General features: G+C 34.4%; 1 protein-coding gene across 4 annotated transcripts in view; it reads left to right on the top strand.

Moving 5' to 3' along the window:
* BCKDHB (branched chain keto acid dehydrogenase E1 subunit beta) overlaps window positions 1–20,497 on the top strand; it is a 211,462-nt gene that overhangs the window by 141,807 nt on the left and 49,158 nt on the right. For 3 of the 4 annotated variants that reach the window (XM_077903277.1, XM_077903275.1, XM_077903274.1), the window contains one exon: window positions 7,280–7,366. In XM_077903277.1, the coding sequence (XP_077759403.1) occupies window positions 7,280–7,366 (87 nt within the window). Of the gene's footprint in view, window positions 1–7,279; window positions 7,367–11,829; window positions 11,868–20,497 lie in introns of all 4 variants that reach the window. The other variant, XM_077903276.1, reaches the window with a different exon arrangement.

Here is a 20,497-nt window from a genome sequence, read left to right as displayed (position 1 = left end):
TTTATAGTAAAATTTTGGTTGTGTTGCTTCTGAATTCTTCTGCTATTGCAAACTCCAAAGGAAAAGTCTACTAGAGCTCAGGATGGTTCTAAGGATACACACAATACCCTGACTGTGTTTTCAAAAGTATGGCTTGGTTTTGTAATAGTTCTTGTTAACAGTTTTTAAAAATTCTACAACATAGCAGTCAATAATATTCATATCCAAATGACATGTTCAAACTTGTTTTCCTGAAAAGAAATGGATAAGAGTTATAGAAATATGAGTTTATGAAAATATTCTAAATCATGCTGAAAAATGATGGGGCCGTGACAGGAAACCGGCTTGAGAAGTGGCTGCTTCAATCATTGAAAAATTGTTTTGGCAAAAAAAAACGTTGATACCTATGGATAGTTGTATTTTGCCTGATGCTTGAGCTAATGGAGGAAATGAAAAAATTTTCTATTAAGACACATACATTTACATATTTACTCATGGCTTAACTATTTAATAAAAGTCTATCCATCCAGTATAATACCTTTATCCATCCAGTATAATACCTTTATCATCATGGTGACATGATCTTTTGTTACTAGAAAAAGAAAATTTATGTTCAGTACCAGGAAAAGGAAATGTTCTGCTTGTGTTTTTGTTACAAGCATGTATTTGAAAGAGATGTACATAAAAACAGAAACATCTTTTGTACTGCTAACTCTTTATTCTAACACTAGTCAGGACTAGGAAAAATAAGTGGAAAGAGTTGACCCAAGGGAGTCCTTTATTAGAATCAGAACAGTGATTAGATCTTAGCTTCTAGGACTTCTCTCTCAATGCATTTTACAGCTCATATAGTCTCTCCTAAGAGCTGAAAGGCATCAGAAAATTGGAAGCTTGCTAATGATTCATTTAAATAACTATGTCTGTATGCCTCTTTAAAAAAAAAAAATCAACATTTATTGAGTCCACATCCACAACCATATCAAGGTATTGTGGTTAGGTATAGAATACATGACACTTTATGAATTTTGTGCTTTTGAATGAGTTAGGGTCTGCTGGGAGAGATAGCACAGACATCCCTACTTGGCTCTCTAAGAAAAAGAATACCCTCTAAAACAAAGAAATGGAAAGACGCTTAAGTATTTTTCAAACCGTTTTGTTTTTGTAATATATACATGGGTCCCAAAATAATAAAATGAGCATAACTTGCTCAATATTTTTAAAGATTTTATTTATTTATTCATAAAAGACAGAGAGAGAGAGAGAGAGAGAGAGAGAGAGGCAGAGACACAGGCAGAGGGAGAAGCAGGCTCCATGCAGGGAACCTGATGTGGGACTTGATCCCGGGACTCCAGGATCACTCCCTGGGCCAAAGGCAGGCACTAAACCACTGAGCCACCCAGGGATACCCCTAACTTGCTCAATTTAATGCATATTTGTTATGTGCTGTGTTCTACAGCAGACCTAAATATAAAACAGTCTCCATCTTCAAATTTGTGATTTTTGTGCGGTTGGAAAGGCTAATAAGACAGATGTGCATGGGACTGTCCTACAAAGTGAATTCCTAGTATTCCTAAGACAGATACAGCAGTAAGTAAGTGTTACCTTGACCCTAGTAGTTGACCCCTTGCCCTTGTACCGTGGTTTTAGGTTTCATAGAATATCCATTGTCGGCAACTTCAAATTCTATTAGGAAATGGTTGCTAGGAGGTATATAATGTGATATGAAAAAGGGGACCAGGGGGGAGGCATTATATGAGATGGGTCTTGAGGGAGGGATAGAATGCCTGCCAATTTGGTGAAGGAAGTCAGAGACAAGAAAGCATGGGTCACGTTCACAGAGTAGCGATTGGCCCAAGCCTGGAGGGACTCTAAGAAAAGGCAGAAAGGTAAGGTTGATTGAAAGAAACAGGTTTATCTGACACGGATTGAAATAATTTCAGAAAGATGTCCACTTTTAATTTTTGCCTGAGTTGTTTGTTCCCCAACTCCTTAGTGTTTGAGCTGTGATTATACAAATAATTCAGGCAGGAATGAACTAGTGTGGATGTCTGAAATTTTCCCAGACGTTTCATGCCTTTGTTAGTGTAATTTGCTCATTCTTTTCCTGTTGATTTTACTCCGTTCTCTATATTCTGCTTGCTCCCTTACCTACTTTTTTCCACATGGGTGATAAAGCTCCAAGGATTTAGTTTTTCTCCGTTTGCTCCACTTTCCTACAATAGCAAAATATTTGTAACCGCATCACTAATATTCTTGCCAAAATGGACTTTTCCGAACTTTCTCAGGAGTTCATGACTGTTCTTTTTCTCTCAGCATTGGTATTTCTCCAGGAGAGTATCAGTCCATGGTCTGTGTGTGAAAATCATGCTGATTAATAATAGTTATTGGGCATATTATAATACATTTGCTGGCCTGTGATTAATTGTGAAGTTTTTCTGGCTAACTTTTCAAATGCATGTGGCTATTAAACAAGAAAGCATTTCAAAAACTGTAATCCATTTGCAATGATATGTGAAGCTAATTTAAATCATGTCCTTAATAGATTGTTTATTGATTAATATGTTCTTGATTAATGAAAACACAGGTGTATGATTTTACCATTACTTTTACTTACATGTATTTATAAACATTTTATCTCAAAAGGAAGTGGAAAAGGCCGGCTTTGGTGTTTCTTTTGCTTTTTATTAGTTTTATATTCAGATAGAAAATGTTTAAAAGAGCTATAAATTTCCTATCCAAAGTGTTACTTTCCTGCTTTATCTTTCAGCAGTTAGAATAGGCTGCTGAACTTTGTGTTGGTCAGGTCAAAGTGCTACTCTGTAGGAGAAAGTCTTGCTATGCAGTTTGAGTAAGAAATAAAAAATATATATTTTTTGGCTTTTTGAATGTCAGTGTTACACATTCAGGCATATGCAAGCCTAATGGTCTGCTTGTCTGTATCATTTTCTCCTGGAATGACAGCTTAACAGTTTTCCTGGTTGGATCGTGTTAAAATCTTTAAAGGCTACATTCACTAAAACATATGTCCAACGTTCGGGCAGCCAAAACCTGTGCAGTCATTTTAACGGAGTATAACTTAGCAATTCTGCTATTACCACAGATATCTTATTGTCAAATCTACATTATAAAATATCCTCAGTTTGGAGTCTATTATTTTGTATTTAAATTGTTTTGGGATGTGCTGAAGTATACTTTTGTCCTATCTTAAAAATGGAGCTTGCTAAGAAAACAATAAAAATAGCTCAGTAAATCACAGGAGGACATATTTAATACAATGAAATTATTTTATAACAGGCTTTTACCTAACTTTTCTTGAGTGTCTACCATAATCTGAGCATCATATTAGGTATCCCGCATAAATAACTTGAAGTGACAGCCTTTGGTAATGATGTCTGGGTGGAAGATGGACAATGGGGAAAATGTCACCAAGTGGCTGGACCAGAAGCAAGGCATTGTCTGGGTCCCATCAGAACAGGGGTGTCCTGCTCAGTTAGCCTGTTGTTGGCAAAGTTGTTGTGTATTCTATATTGACATTTTGATAGTTCCTCTTGTGTGGGGCTGCTGCTGGTGCCCTGGGAACGGAGATGGCTAACTGAAATAGTGAGAAAGTGAGACTCCACGAGAGAAATCCAGGGCCCACCAAGGCTAACTGACTTAGCAGCCACAGGCTGCTTCCCTCCTAGCCTTTCAGAATTGCTTTTTAAAGTTTTCTTGACAAATCTTCTGGAGCTGCTGTAGGAAACAAAGCCCTTTTTGTGGTAGGGGATACAGAGAACAGTTACCCACAGTCCTGGTCTTTAACTGGCTCAGCCTTCCGTAGTGCCATTTGTTGCCTCCAGCTCACTGGTGCTCCATCAGCCCAAGGCTGGAATCCTGGAGCAGGGCTCAGTGGCAAGAAGTTGAAGAAGCAGATACTGGAAAATCCAGCCTTACGTGATCTTTCCTGGCTCTGATAGGTTCAGCTTTTCATATTGAAAAGTTGTTTAAACCCTCTTAAATATATTTTTCAAGTGGTAAAATAAGTTTATCTCAGAAGAAAACTTGAAACTTTAAAAATTTCTTCTAAAGACAATGACTTTTAAAGTAGTATTAGTAATTTATATCTTTAGTTATTAGTTAGTAAAAGGCACCGTATTAATTTTTACTAAGTACATCAAAATGCTAAATTTGGCTAGCAACATTACCTGGCACTTGTGTATCATTGTGCCTAAATGTATGAAAATCAAATGCCTGTTGAAGTTGACCAAAAACATGTTATTTAATCAGAATATCTAATTGAATCACAAGGAATAGAGTAAAAGTGTCTCTAATTTTCTAGATATGCGATGATCTCATTATCATAATATTAACAGTGTTAATAATTTCCAAAGGAGTATATAGAAAAGAAACAACCCTCAAAAATTCTGAGAAGTTAAAATTGTGAATGATAAAAAGGCACATAGCAGTTGAATTTAATTATATCCTAACAAAATTATTGAACTGTATTTATAGACTCAATCATTAGTGATACATGCTAATTCTTTGATGATATGACTGAAAATATAACTGTTACTTCTTAATTTTGGCAATTTTCAGAATTTTTCTGTAACTTTGTTTTATACATTTTAATACTTTTCAGCAAATCAAGATTTGCTTGCTTTTAAGAAGCAAAAACAAAACTTAGGTGCTTTCCAAATTAAATTAAATAATCTAAAATGCTCAGCTCACAGCCTAGCACATAGTAACTTATGTGACAACCAGTTGTTTATGATTATCATTATTTCTGACTCCTCTCTTCTTGCCATACGGTCTCTCACTGGTTTATATATTATAATAATTTCTATAAACTCACAGTGTTATTACTTTTCACTGTGTCTGCCCTTTAGCTCTTGGTGTTTTAGAAATTTCTGGAATTTCTTTCGTAACTGTCAGCTTAACTCCTGATCCAAGAACACACATGACATAACAGACATATGGAGGTGTTGAGGAGCTTCATCTTCTCTGATACTAATAGTTTATTGACCATGTTGTATAAGATCCAAGAGTTTAAGGGTCAAGAGGTGAGTTAGTTATAATCCTGCCATGGATCTCAGCATGTAGAGACTGGCAGGCCAAGACTGGCCCCCTATGTTTTTAGTGTGCCTATTTGCTGCTGTAGCTTGGGACCTCAGGGTTCCTTGTACTGGAAGCTATTCCTAAAATACTATTTTTAAAAAACGTTGTTAGATTTCTTTGAGGAGATTATGACTACAACACACTGTGTACTTGTAACTTTCAGCATTAATTCAAGGGCTTTACCTTTACTTAATAATGACTTATTGGGAATACTTGCAATAATATAAAAATTCTTTTTACATAAAATCTTTTTCCAGTAATTCCTTTAGTGTCGCTCCTTAGGAGAAACAAGTTTTGAATCCCTCTAGACTATTTACACATGTTGCTTCAGCTATGTTTATTGGTGTCCCAACTGCCATGGTGGTTGTTTTTTGTAAAAATGAGATTATGCTGTTCTGCAGTTTGCTCATTTTATCAATTAATTTACCATAGGCACCTTTCCCTGTCCTCAGACTTTTTCATGGCTGCATAAAACCCAACTGTATTGCTCTGTCTTGGTATGCTTAGCTTTTCTCCTGCTGAAAGACACCCAGGAGGTCTCTGGGTTTCATCGTGTTGCATGAACTCCAAGGATTGGAAGCATTTATCCTGGCTACATCTGTGCTTAGTTTCCCTATTATATTCTGCAGGCTATAGGAAGCCAGGCTATCTGTCCTGGTTGCTTATGGGCCTTCAGGGATCATTCTGAGGGCTGTCATTTGATCTTGGATAGGACTCAGTTTAAATAAAAAAAAAAAATACCAGTTCCGTTGTATGGGGGTTTAAGGTGACAGTAGCATTTTTATAGAAGTTTCTTATTTCTACCTTCCAGAGACTTAAGATGCATCCTGTAGCTGGGATGGATTTTGGCTATGCCATCCTTGGACACTTATACATTGGTAGACTTTGGGTTTTCAGAGTAATAAGAAAGGGTTGGTTGTTGAATCTGGTTTTTTAAATTGGTAGTTAAGACTATTTTTAGAGAGTACTTTGAGAACGCATTTTTTTTTTCTTGTGATTGTGGACTATTTTTGTCTCTGTATATTTCTAACCAGGTGCATTAAAATTTAATTTAGGACTTTCATAAATTAATTACAGTGATAAAATCCAAATACTATTATACTAAGGTTAGCATTTCATTGGAGGTGGGAAACATATTCATTAAGGTGTACATGAAATTTTATATTCTTAAGTTACTATTTACTCAGTAGATACAATAACTTATTTTTATCATGGCTACTGGCCATATCTTGGAGTTTAACATCTGCTACTTTAAGATTTTATACTCTAATTGCTCAGAATGAAGGAAATCTTTTAATTTATATATGTGTATTTGCTTGGAAGATCTTGTATTCACAAAATATTAATGTATAATTTAGGAAAGGTGGTATCAAATTATTAGACACATAGAAGAGAAATTACCCCGTCTCTTAGGTGACATGTCAATTATTCAACATATTTGAAACAGTAACTTGCTGTTGATTTTAATGTTTTTTACCTTCCAACACAGCTGGCATCCTGCTATGATATTATGAGCTATTCTTTTTGATTTATTAATGTATAAAATATGCCAGTCTGGGTGAACAACCATACTGAGCCAGTAATCCAAGGACATCTTTTTGTTTGTGACATTTTCTATGTTAAAATGGAGTTGTGGTCATTAACCAGATTTTAATACAGATGAACAAAGACAGTTGTAACCCTTGTACTTCAGTGATTTCTTCCTGTTAGGTTTCCTCGAAAATCTAGTGGCTTGAGCTTTGCCTGCGTTACAGCTTTTATATGCTATTTTTATGTTTTCCTACTCCACAAAACAGTATTTCCTAAGGCTGTTTGTTTATATGCAAATACACCCAAAAATGAACCAAAAAAAAGCACTTTCATTCTTAAGGTAGTATGAAAAAAATAATTTTGTGATAAAAACATGAAATAATTTAGTTTGTAACACAGAAGTATTTTATAATAGAATGCATTTTAATGACAGAATTATAAATCGCATTTTTCTTTTGTAGTAGGACTATAAACTATATTGAAAAATTTTGTAACTGCAAATATCAAATAACTGTACTGTGAGAGAGTTACAACTTATTTGGCATAAAATTGTATTACTAATTTTTAATTATGTATTGGATTGAAATACCTTGTTTTTATTTCTTAATCAAAACTGCCATCATATACTTGAAGATATGTATTCTCTTCAACATCAGATTTTCCTTTTCTCTTTCAGTCTGTGATCAAAACAGGGCGACTGTTAATCAGTCACGAGGCTCCCTTGACAGGCGGCTTTGCATCGGAGATCAGCTCTACAGTTCAGGTAGAGTAACTTTGGCACTGGTTTTAACATTTGTGCAGTTGCATTTGTCTATTCCAAGAAGAAAGTTCCTTATCACAATATATAAAAGTATGTAGTTTTTGGAAATGCACGTTTTCCATTTGATTCCACGGTCTTTTAGTTAATGGTCTAATTACATCTTCTAGAAAAGAAATCTTGAAGTAATAAAAGCTGAGAATTCCTTTATAAGAAGAAGAAAGTTTGAAACGAGTTTACAAAACTGATATTAGTTTTGTTTGCTAGTATAACCGGAAGGAAGACTTTTAAATCTGAATGTGGTATTTCTCTTTTGATAAAACTTAAACTTCTTATGCAGTAGATTGATCTTAGGTTTTCACAGACTTCACCTTACAGAAAAATGCATCTGTCAAAAGTCAATAATATAAATTCAATATATAATTTCAAAATCAACAAGTGATTTTTTGTTAGTTTAATTAATAATCATATTATGTTCTGCTATTGGCCATGCTTTAGAAATGGTTTAAAACCTTTTTAAAAAGCATTCAGTTAAATTGCTGCAAATAAGGAGGAAAAAATTTCCATATACTGCTTTATGAGGGATTTTTGTTTAAAACTTTTGTTTACATTTATACCACAGATAGGAATAAGATGATATAAATGAGTTTCATTTTTCCTAATTTTGTAAATTAAAATTCAATAACTATTTTAAATGTAAAGTATATGCATTTTAAATTTCAGATATCTTTGCAGTTTGCAAACGTTTTATTTCTCTTTACTGGTGTTAAGATGATTCTGCTGTTAATATATATGTTGAGAATTCCTTCAAGAGTATATGGTTTAAAAATTTGACATAAAATTATGATATATGAGTAATGATAAGTTTTTATAAGTTGAACTTTTAACCAGTAAACAATGATTTCTACCAATAAATTATCTTTAAGTGCAAATTGACAGCATCGTAAATATTTTAAAATTAGATGAATCAGATTTAAAGATAAATGTCATTAGACATAATCCATAATTTATATCAAAAAAGTATACCATAATTTTTATACATTATAGTCACTAAAAAAATTAAGGAAATAAAATATTTGAGTTTTGAAGATTTGTTTTTAAAATTTATTAAGTAAAAATCTAAAGCGTACTACTTATCATTATATAACATGTGTGCCTGGCATTTATTGTGCATTTTATTCATTGAGTAGCATAATGTAGTAACTTGGTAAAAAAAAAAATGGGGGTTATAAGAATAAATCACTCTAAAACCAAGATGCTATGTCAAGTCAGAGACAAAACTGGAAAAATAAACTGGAATTCTCTGATACTTTTTAATATGTAGTCTACTAAATCATTTGAAATGATAGTGAGTTGGGAAGAGAACTTTGATCTGATAGCCTTATTCATTCTGTTTGCTGAATGCTGTATTGTTATCTCAAAAATTTTATTTTCATTTAAATGTAAAAAGAAAACAAGTAAAACATAGAAATTATAATACCTCTGGTGAAGACCACTTTCTCTACACTTAGACTGGATCTCCATAAATTATTAGTAAACTGCAGTAGAGTGTCCCATATTTTTCAGATGGGAAAGGAATTAGATCTAATTTAGTGTCTATTGGTCTTGAATAGTATGTAGACTTGTATTAACAGAAAAATATCAGGCCTCAAGAATACATTTGTGAATTTCAGTTTGAGGAATACCATATTATGAGTTAAACACAGTAATTACAAAAAGCAAACAGGAACAGGATCATAACCACTGTGTGAAAATCAGATCCTGAAATTATGTGATAATAATTGGTGGTAAAAGTTGTGAATGAGATTATCCAAAATGTAATTATATTTATATCATAACATGAATACACCAAAATTAAAACAAGACCCCTTGTCACCCTCTCATACTCCCAGAAATATCCCCATAGGTGTTTGCAGGCTACCGTCTGAGAAATCATGACCTAATCTGACCCTATTCCCTTTACACACGAGTTTTTGTTGCCGAGAGTGTGTTTGACTTACCCAGTTTAAAAAGACAGTGGAGGATCTGCAGCTAGGACAGGAGTCTTGAGTAAATGTTGAGTTTGTGCATATGCATTCTTTATTCAAAGTTCCCCCAAGCCCCAAGGGAAGATAGAAGTTTTAAATTTATTATAAAATGTTCCTTTTCCAGGTTAAAATAATTCAACCAACTAACTATAAAATGAGTTAAGGCAATAATGTAGAGGGATCTGCATTTGAGGTTTTAGGGGATTAGTTTGATTAGTATGAGGATGATTTTGAAAATAGTGTTTCTGCTTAATTTAGATTTTATTTGCATAAATGTAGAGTATGGAAAATAGATTTTAATAAAATATAATCAACCCGTATCCTCAAATGTTTGCCTATTGTGGCTTTTTTGTATTGGTAAGAGAGGAAAAAAAAAAAAAAAAAGACACCTTGAGAGTTTTTTTTTTTTCCTCCTTTTCGGTAATAATGTTTCCACATAACTCAGAGTAATCTGAAGAATAAAGTCTTCTTTTCAGTAATTGTTTCACGCACATATTCAACTGAGTGCAGTGTCCTATACTGAGCATCCTTTTATGGAAAGCCTGTTCCCTGTTAGAAGTGAAACCTACATTGCATTACCAGTGCCTTGGATTGTTTAAACTGAAATTACTTAAGTGTGAGGTGCAGTTGCTTTTCATCACTTGGAATGATTCATATTTCTATATTTCTTTTTTGTTGTGTAAACTACAATGTAAGGTTTTTTTTTTGAAAAAAAAAAGACACAACAGCGTTAAGATATTGAAAGCCAATTTTCTGGGACAGCTGGGAAAAGGTACACGTAGAACTTATCATTGTCTTGGAAAACAAGTTTGAAATTATGGATGAAAGTGATTTATAAATTTTGAGCACTCTTGATTAAAATACTGAGTTATGCTCATTGTTGTATCAATGAATGTAAATTTTATGCAAAAATAAGCACACACCAAAAAAATCTGCTACACAAGCACTATTTTGTGAAAGATTCCTAGTGGTTCTTCAAAGGGTCATGATTACTCTTACAAAAAACTGTTCTTCATATGACAATATTTTAAGAGAATGATAATTCACAAGAAATCTACCTTTTTAAAATACGTTCAAATCTGAGAACACCATTTTCTGTTTCCTTTAAAGTTTATTACCCATATTAAAGATAAAAAATATTGAAGATAATAAGCACTATAGGGAGTATTCTTTTAAGTTTATAGTTGGTATTTTTAGGTAGAAAAATTATATCATATTATTATAAGATTGAGTATCAGCAGAACATTTTTCTGCTGGGTATAAGAAGTATTGCTGGCATTGCTATTAAATTGTTTTTTTTTTTTAGTTGTACAGACAAAATATGAAAAGAATGAATATGAAATGTATTCATACTTTATTTATATAACTTTTTAATTTATGGCAGATGGCTCTTCCGTCTTACAAGGAATTCACTGTCCGCATTTTGTTTGTTCATGCCTGTTGCCTCTTTTTCATAAAGCCATTTATTTTATTAAAAAAATACTCATTGTTAACAGTGTTAGTTCGAAGTAACGTTAAACTCACAGACGTGATTAAACATAACATTTTAAAAACATATTTGTCAATAGCTTCTTCATGAAATTTATATGAATGCTTATAGAAATCAAAACCAATGCATCAAATCTAAGAACTGCTTTTCATTCCTATTGGATTGAATTTGGAAGTTCACTGGGAGGCAGAACAAACCAAGATCTGGTATATTTGGCTCCCCCTCTAGGGAAGATTTCTTGGTCGGTCATCCAAAGCTTCACTGTCTCTTCCCATCTAATTTTACATTCCCATCTGTTCTCACTTTGGGGGTGAGGGAACTTTTTCCTTCTTTCATTTGACACATACTGAAAGTTGGAGATCCGCAGCTTTTAGGGAGTTATGCATTCCATTGGGCACTCTGATTTGTAGAAGAGTGCAAAGAAAACAGAGTTTAGGTAATTCATTGACCTCATCGTGTAGTTTGAGCAAAGATTTCGTTGTTCCAGAAAATTATATAAATTAATTATATGTGATGTTTGTATTCCTCAGTTTTCAGTAACCATAGGTTTTTAAAAAAAGCATTTCTGTGCAAAAGAAATGTGTCAACCTCATCCATTTTAGTATTCCTCTAATTAATTGATATTATATGTTCTAGAATGCAATGTTCAAAATAGGCATTATTTATTTAAATGTTAAGGCCAAATAATGTGTGCTATTTTAACAGCCTTAAATAGTATAATTTCTTTAAGCCTTGTAGAGACCAACCTTTTTATTAATTTCTAACACATTCCCATAATGATGAAATAAATCTTGACTCTGATAGGCTTGTGATAAAAAAAAAAAAATGTTTTGGTTTTTTTTCCTCTGGATTCAATGCTCAATAAGAGTTCCAAAAATTTTAGGGATTGGGGTTGGCTTAAAGGTTTGATTTGCTTTCTTTCTTTCTTTCTTTTTTTTTTTAACACATGGAAGCAATAAGTCTGCAATAAAGAGTCCAACTGGAGAGGATGGTAAGTTTCCATACCATTGTTCCATCCTTTCTGTGCGGTCTCTTTTCCTAGAATAAGGACTCAGAAGTTGTGCATACTGACATATATTTTTAAGGTAATCATATTCTAATACTTTGAGAGGATTTTTATAGGGTTTACACAAATCACTGAGTAAACGGAAACTTTCATAATTTTCACTTAAAGGAATTTTGCCTTTCTTACCATTTCATCTTAGAAAGGATTGTACAGAAGGATTTTTTAAAAATAAACTTCTTATTCCTACCAAATTTACCAACTCTGCCTAAAAACATCAGTCTGAAGGAGAAAGAGAAACTCCTAAGTGGTCTTGAGTTTTTATCCTTGTGGAAAATGTTTAATTAAAATTATGACATTGCAAAGTAAGAGCCATCAGAGAAAGCTATCGGAGTAGTAATTTGATGAATAGTTTACTGCAATTTTATAATCTTAATCTTTTTAAATTTATTTTTTTTAACCAATGATGCAAGACACTTGCCAAAAACAACAGATATAACAATCAGGAGAAGTGTACTTCCATATTAAAACCTGTTTTAAAAAAAAAAAAAAAAAACCAAAAAAAAAAAAAAAAAAAAAAAACCTGTTTAAATGGAGCCAGAACATTAGAAACATGGTTGAACATAGAGTGTTCAGATAGACAATGGCCTTTTTTTAAAATGGAATTTTGCCTGGAAACCTGTTTAGTGTTCAGCAGTTTCTATGGCCATAGATATGAACCAAAGGCTAAATCTTTCCAGGAATGCATCATGGCTGGGGCTGCTCCATTACTGTTTGTAGTTTGTAGTTACATCCAAGTAGTTACACCAAGTTATGCTCCTTGCCCTGATCATGCCAGTGTCTCTTTCTCCTTTGCTCAGTTGTATAAATGTGACCAAGGTTTTACCTTCAGCCTTCATCTCCCCATTCTTTCTTGAGCAGTCCCAAGCATTTGCATGGCTGTTCTTAAAACTTTCAAATTTGAAACCTTCAGGACTTAGTCTGCTTATTGAATATTAGATTCAAAATTTCAACTTCATGCTAGTTTTGATAGTGACAAGAAATTTGTATGATAAAATGGTTTATGTGAAGGGATTTTTTTTAACATGAAGCAGTGAGAAAAGGTGGACATCAGCACATGGATATCTGCCAATTTCTGGAAATCAGCTTATCTCAAAATGAACTCCATTTTTCTTCAACTCTTTCTGGACCTCTTAAATTGTTTCCTTACTTCTGTCTGCCCTGCAGCCTCTCACATCTTACCAAATTACTATTCACTGTACTCTTAAAACACATCAAATTTTGCCCATCCTCTGTTTGAGTACTCCAGTAGGTCTTCTTGGGCTATAGAAATAAGATCTTGATGTTGTCATTAAAGGTCTTCATCTGCCCAACCAATGTTTCTGGTATTATTTCTCATATCTTCTTATGACTCCAGTGTGCTGTCCTACTGACCCTTTCTTGAATGATAATTAATTCCTGCAGCCAAACTTTACTGAGTGTTCTGGGCACAGCCTCAATCTGGGCATTTCATTTAAGAAATGGGAGCTCGTGTTTTAGTGACACAAGTTTAGTAGGAAAAATAGATGCTAAACAGATAGTTATATTGTGGTATATGTTTGGATATAGAAATATTCTGTGGACTGTGGGACTATAAAAAAACTTGATCACCTAATCCATATGTAAGCTGAGTTAACTCTTGGAGGATGTGTATGACCCTGAGGGTGAAGGTGGATTGTGATTCTAGGAAGAAGGAATAAGGAGGCAGGAAAAAGAAATTATTTTCTAGTTATTTCAGTGGTTTGATTATGGTTGAAAAGTAGTATATGAGGCTGTACACCAAGTAAGGATCAACAAGTTGGTAGGGTTTAGACCGTAAAGTATCTTATATGTAATACTAAGGAATTTGTTTTGTGTGGAGGAAAAGGTTTGACAGAGCATAGCCATCTCACATAAGTAATAAATTTCAGTTCTCCCATATAATGTATTTTAAATACCCCTCATAAATTTCCTGGCAAATAGGAAGTACAGCTCTTCCTCAACTTTCAGTACTAGGTCCCAATATATCCATCATAAGGTGAAAACATTGTAACTCAGAAATGCATGTAATACACCTAACCTACCAAATATCATAGCTTAGCCTAGCCGAACTTAAATGTGCTCAGAACACTTATATTAGCCTACAGTTTGGCATAATCATCTAACACAAAGTCTATTTTGTAGTAAAGTGCTGAATATCTCATGTAATTCATTGAGTACTGAGCTGAAAGTGCAAAACAGAATGGTTGTATGTGTGGGTTGCTCACCCTCATGATTCCTGGCTGATTATGAGCTGTGGCTCACAGCGCTGCTCAGCATAATGAGGGAAAGCCTGGGAAAAGATCACAATTCAGAATTTGAAGGTTAGGGACGCCTGGGTGGCTCAGCGGTTTAGCGCTGCCTTCGCCCAGGTTGTGATCCTGGAGACCCCAGATCAAGTCCCACGTCTGGCTCCCTGCATGGAGCCTGCTTCTCCCTCTGCCTATGTCTCTGCGCCTCTCTCTCTCTCTCTCATGAATGAATGAATGAATGAATGAATGAATGAATAAATAAATAAATAAATCTTTAAAAGAAAAAGGAATTCGAAGGTTAGTTTCTTAGTTTCTACTGAATGTGTATCACTCTCACACCATCATAATGTCAAAAAACTGTAAATTGAACCATGGTAAACCAGCAACCATCTGCAACAGGAAAACAATAGTCACAATTATTTTTGTTATTTAATTAAAAGGATTTTAAGCAGGAAATTAACTTGGAAGGATTTATAATTTAGGAAAAAATTCTTTGGCACTTGTGTTGAGAATGCATCATGAAGGGTGAGGGAGGAAGTTACAGAGATTAACAGGGAAACTATTTGAGTTATTTATTTATTTAAAAGATTTTTATTTATTTATTCATGAGGAGACCCAGAAAGAGAGAATGAGAGAGAGAGAGAGAGAGAGAGAGAGAGAGGCAGAGACACAGGCAGAGGGAGAAGCAGGCTCCATGCAGGGAGCCTGATGTGGGACTCAATCCTGGGACTCCGGGATCATGCCCTGGGGCAGATGCTCAACCCCTGAGCCACCCGGAGTCCCTACTTGAGTAATTTAAATGAGAGATTGGGGGTCTTTTAAGTCAAGGGCATGAGAGTGGTGGTGTAGATACAGGTGAATTTTAAAGGAGGGAGAATTTGAAAGGTAGACTTGCTGACTGGTGAAACAGGGAGTAGTTCAGAAACTGGGTTGTATGACAGAAGAGGCAGACAGGAGTTAAGAATAAGGCCTAGCTTGGTTTCTAGGTTAGGTGATTTTAGAATGGAGGTGCTGGGGAATTTCACTGAGCTGGGGAATATTATTGAAAAACAGACGTAAGCACATCTTTTGTGAAAGATGATGAATTCATTTTGGATTTACAGAATTTGAGAGGAGAATGAAAATATGTGTCTGCGACTCAGAAGAGCATCTAAGATATAGGAGAAGATTAAGGATTTATCATCTTATGATGGCTGAGGTGAGGGATATGGGTATGATCATATAAGAAAAGGCTAGTCTTAAGAAGAAAATTTCAAAAGAAGAAACATTTAAGAGAAAGTAGAGCTGTGAAGGAGTGTGGGATGCAGTGGCCAGAAAAAAGTGAGTAGAAGAAAGTCACTACAGAAGATAGGTGGGGAGAGTTTCACCATAGAGTATGTAGCCAACATTATTAAATGTTCCTAGAGTCAAGAGCAATTTTTAATATGATTTTTTAAAGATTTTATTTATTTATTTAGTCATGAGAGACACACAGAGAGAGGCAGAGACACAGGCAGAGGGAGAAGCAGGCTCCATGCAAGGAGCCTGATGTGGGACTTGATCCTGGGACTCTGGGATCATGCCCTGAGCCAAAGGCAGATGCTCAACTGCTGAGCCACCCAGGTGTCCCTAGAGTCTAGAAGCATTTAATAGAAGCTATAGACTGATGGTTGTAACTGGAAGACATTGGTGACTTTTATGAATGTAGGGTTGTAGCCAGGATGGAGGCCGTATTATATTTGGGTCAGTGAATGAATGAGTGAAGACTTAAACAAGGAAACATGACTTCATGAAACATGACTTTTAACAAAGGAGAGGGAGAGACATAAAATAGAAGTCAGTTTATGCTGTTCTAAATGCTGTTCACTCAACATGGAATGCCATTTTCTCCTTTTGAACCCCTCCCTCACTCCCTTTTCATCCTCATTTTCTTCCTTACCCCTCCAACCCACCTAGTGGAATTTTTAAAAAACTCTCAAACCTGCCCTTTAACTCTAAATGGACTTAAAAAGAAAGAAAACCATACAATCTAAAAGAAAAATGTAGAAAATAACTGATATTAAGATGGGTAATAAATTTTTAAAAAGATTTATTTGGTGGGGGTGGTGAGGGGCAGAGGGAGAAGAAAGAATCTCAAGTAGACTCTGCACTGAGTGTGGAGCCCTGAGATCATGACCTGAGCCAAAATGACAAGTCAGTTTTTTAACCTCCTGAGTTACCCAGGTGCCCCAAGGTGGATAGGAAATTTTTGAGCAGAAATTTAGAAAGCAACAAGATCCCCCATATTATCATCGATTAATATATTTGCATAAAGTGAAAAATAATTGTGTGACAAAAACAAGCACAATTAGAGAACGACAACTGGGTCAGTATTGAGGCACATGACAAAAGATTATATTGTATTAAACATTCTTAAATATCAATACGGAAACTACTAGCACCTTTAAAAGATCAGAGACAGATTATTTTTTTAGAACCGTTAGTGGCCAGTAAACATGAGAAGATATACCACTTATGGCTAAAAATGGAAATTTCAAAAATGAGATACCTATCATTTGTTACTCATAAGAATCATACTGCTTAAAAATAAATTGTATTCAGTGTTGAACTGGTTCAAGGTGAGTATACATATTGATTGATCTTTCTAAGAAGTCAGTTTGGGAATGAGTACTGAGACTCATCAAAGTATGCATTTCCTCTGACTCAGAATTCTTGAAATCCTCACTTTGGAGTTCCACACAAAAATATAGAAGGGTATTTTTCTCAGTTCCTGTCATTTGTTAGGAAAATATTGTAAAAAATACTAATGACAACAGGAATACAGTGGAATAAGTTATGGTTTCTCCATATGATGAATGTTACAGATTTATGAAAATCATTAAAAGAATTGTTGACGGCAGGGTAACATTTGTATGCCTATAATAGTAAATGAAAACTCACTATGCAAGCCTACCAGTGTTTTACTTGCCCACTTGTGGAAAGAAAAAAAATATGTATATCTAGGTATAGGGGGAAAACAGCTTATAAAATATGACTTTTTTGGATTTATATTTTCTTCTCATAATTTCTAAATTTTCTATGTACAGAAGCATTTATAATAATTAAAAGCTTTTTTGTAGTTAGATGTGTCATATATGTCATGGTAAATCTTCCAGTTCTTGCTAAATTGTTTTAAATAAGAACACCTACTTTGCTCATAAATTTGATTTTTAAAATATCATAGTACTTTACTGTGACATGATTCCTTAATCATGTACCTTTGCATTTGAGGAATTACTGTCTTAGTGTTAGTGGCTACTTACTCAGATTTGTGGGATGTGAGAGGGATTTAAAACCAGTAAGCCCTAGTACATAGATTCTGTTATTCTGCAGATATGTTCCATCCCTCACATGCATGGTCTATTTGATTTATTGTTCTCATTATAAAAGTGAAAGCATCATCATATTGGGATATTCAGATTATTTCATCTTCCCATGTTAATTGGTCAGTGATACTGAGACTAACATTGGATCCCCTTCTTCTTTTCTCTCCCTCCTTTTGTATTGGCTTTACAAAAGATTGATGTCATTCTTTTTGAAATCTTTTTGGACGGAAGCCAGTCAGGAGAAAGATCATCTACATTCTATCTTTCTGGGTAATGATAAAATGCTCCAGTTTTCTCTCATACAATGGTTAATATTTTTTCCTGTCAGAAGTAGTCCCCTTTGAATTCAAAGACACATTCATTATGTACCTCTCTCCTCTCTTCCTTTCTCTGTAACCTCTGGTTAGCATTTTGTTGTGTCCTTTTTGGTGATATCCCAAAACCACTCCTGTCTATCCTGCTTACAACTGACTGATCTGCCAGTTGGATGGGAAAAATCAACTGCTGGAACATTTGAAAGGATGTGTACTCAAGTGAAAAGTTATGTTATAAACATGGTCTTAAATCATGAGGTAGACATTATTTAAAGAGTATGTGGATTCCCCAATAACCTCAGTTTTGAACTGGCACCTCCTCAGAAAGGCTCTCCCATATCCTGTCTCCGGTAGCTGTCCACCCCAGAGTATCCCCCTCCACACACATTACTCTGTCTTACTGTCCTGATAGCCTTTGAATTGTCTGTAGGTGTCTTCTTTATTTGTTCAGTGTCCTTCTTGCCCCAGCAGAAGGCGAGCTTTGTGATCTTGAGGACCACGTGTGGCTTGTTCACATCGGTGAGCCCAGTGGCCAGCACTAAGCAGACACTCAAATAATTAAATGAATTGTTTGCCCCAAGCACCACTGCTGTTAGCTATTTCTTTGAAGAAGAATGTCTTGCTGGTTTGTGTTGCATATAGAAATTGCTAGTCACAAAAACTGCTAGTTGTTGACCACCACCCCCCAAAAAAGGTTTGTTTTGTGTTTATGAGTTAACTTCCAAAATAAGTACTGATATACCATGTGCCCTTGTCCTTTGCATTGCTACTTTGTGTACTTCTGACAGAATTTATCTTATTCTTTTATTCTTTCTTGTGAATAAACCGGTGATACTTTTTTTCTCCTCTTAATTCTCTAGTGAGGCTAAAAAAGACATTTAAAAAAAAATAATTGAGAGACAGAGAGAGAGAGAGAGAGAGAGAGAGTGTTTTTGAGAGGAGGGGCAGAAGGAGAGGGAACGGGATGCTTAAGCAGACTCTATGCTGAATGTGGAGCCCAATGTAGGACTTGATCCCAGGACCCTGAGATCAGACCTGAGCTGAAACCAAGAGTCGGACCCTTAACCAACTGTACTACCTGGGTGCCCCCAGGACATTTACTTTTATATAGTAATCAGTGAAGTTTCCTAGAATGAATAGACTATTTAATGAGTAAAATAGATTTTCTTAAAAAAATTACTTTCTTTTAAAAGTTATAGTCATTATTTCTATGATTTGGTACCTTTAAATTATATTTTAGCATCTAAAGAGTTGTAGTTTACTTTCAGAGCAATTCTTGAAGGTCTGGTTGTATCCTCAAAGAAAATTATAATTGAAAATATTTCATTTCCTTATTTGGCATGCAGTAGTTTCCCTTCTTTTTAAAATATGTATATTTTTAAGTTTAATCTTAGTATTTTTCAAACTACAATAAAATTTTTTAAGCTTTTCTAAGGGAGAGAGAGCAGAGCATCTATCCATGACCTGGCTAACCCTCTCAGCCATTGTAGAGAAATAAGGAGAAGCATATTAAATTTGTCAAGAAATTTTAGGTGTGTTTTGTCAGCATTGTATTCAGAATCTGTAAGGAGCTGGGTTGGCCTCTTGGAGACAGAACCAAAATTCTCAGCTAATTTGTCATGCTTCTTGGTGGGCAGTAAAGTTGCCGTTGTTGAAAGGTCATTTTATTTTAGTAATTTAGTGTAATTAAATTTACAGTTCAAATTAGTTTATACTTTGTTACAAAGGCCATCACCTCTTTTCATGAATGAGTTCACAAATCACCAAAACATGCTTACATTTAAAATAGATGTTAAAATAGAGATTAACTATTGAATGAATAATGAATTTTCTGCTCAGTTTTAATCTAAAACTTGTGAAAATTAAAACAAGTTAAAATCAGCACTTACCTCAAAAACAAGCAGTTGAAAATGAAAGTTATAGGCAAAAATCATCTAGTTTATAACTGTGTAGATTTTTAAAATCTATCAGTATTAACGTGTTAAAGATTTTTTTTAATTTGCAGAATGTCTGAAAATTTGCATTTGATTGAGAAAATGTTGAGTATTTGATTATTTTCTTTCAAGTTGTGTTAAAGAAGATACTTTATTTCTTGATCCGCTTGAAGAAATATGCTTTTCTGTTTTAATCCTTTAAAGGACTATATAATGATATTTACCATTTAAGGTAGTTTTATATTGCAGATAGCACCAAGAATTTGTCTTTATCAAAATTATTAAACAAGAGGTGTAATTTATGACTGTTCTCTTAGGAGAATAGTTATTTATGTTTTAAGAAGTGCCTTGAGGGGCACCTGCATGGCTCAGTTGATTAAGTGTCCCAGAGTCCTGGGATCGAATCCCATATCAGGCTCCCTGCTCAGCAGGGACTCTGTGTCTCCCTCTGCCCCTACCCCTGCTCATGCTCTCAGACTCAAATAAATAAATTAAGTCTTTTAAAAATAAGTGCCTTGAGATGGCTAATATTTCAAGATCCATTATTTATAATTATAGTTGTATTATTGTTTACAAGTCCTGATTATTTGCTTTCTTCTGGTAGGATTAGTTAACCCTCTTAATAACTACTCATTTTTTTTCCTGCACCAATTTTATATTCCCAGCTTAAACTACAGATGCTATAAAATACTCCCCATGCGTGTAGTTTTTTTTAAA

Source organism: Canis aureus, chromosome 7, assembly GCF_053574225.1.
Source record: "Canis aureus isolate CA01 chromosome 7, VMU_Caureus_v.1.0, whole genome shotgun sequence".
NCBI lineage: Eukaryota > Metazoa > Chordata > Mammalia > Carnivora > Canidae > Canis > Canis aureus.
Note: the sequence above shows the minus strand (reverse complement) of the source record. Positions and strands in the feature narration are given on the sequence as shown.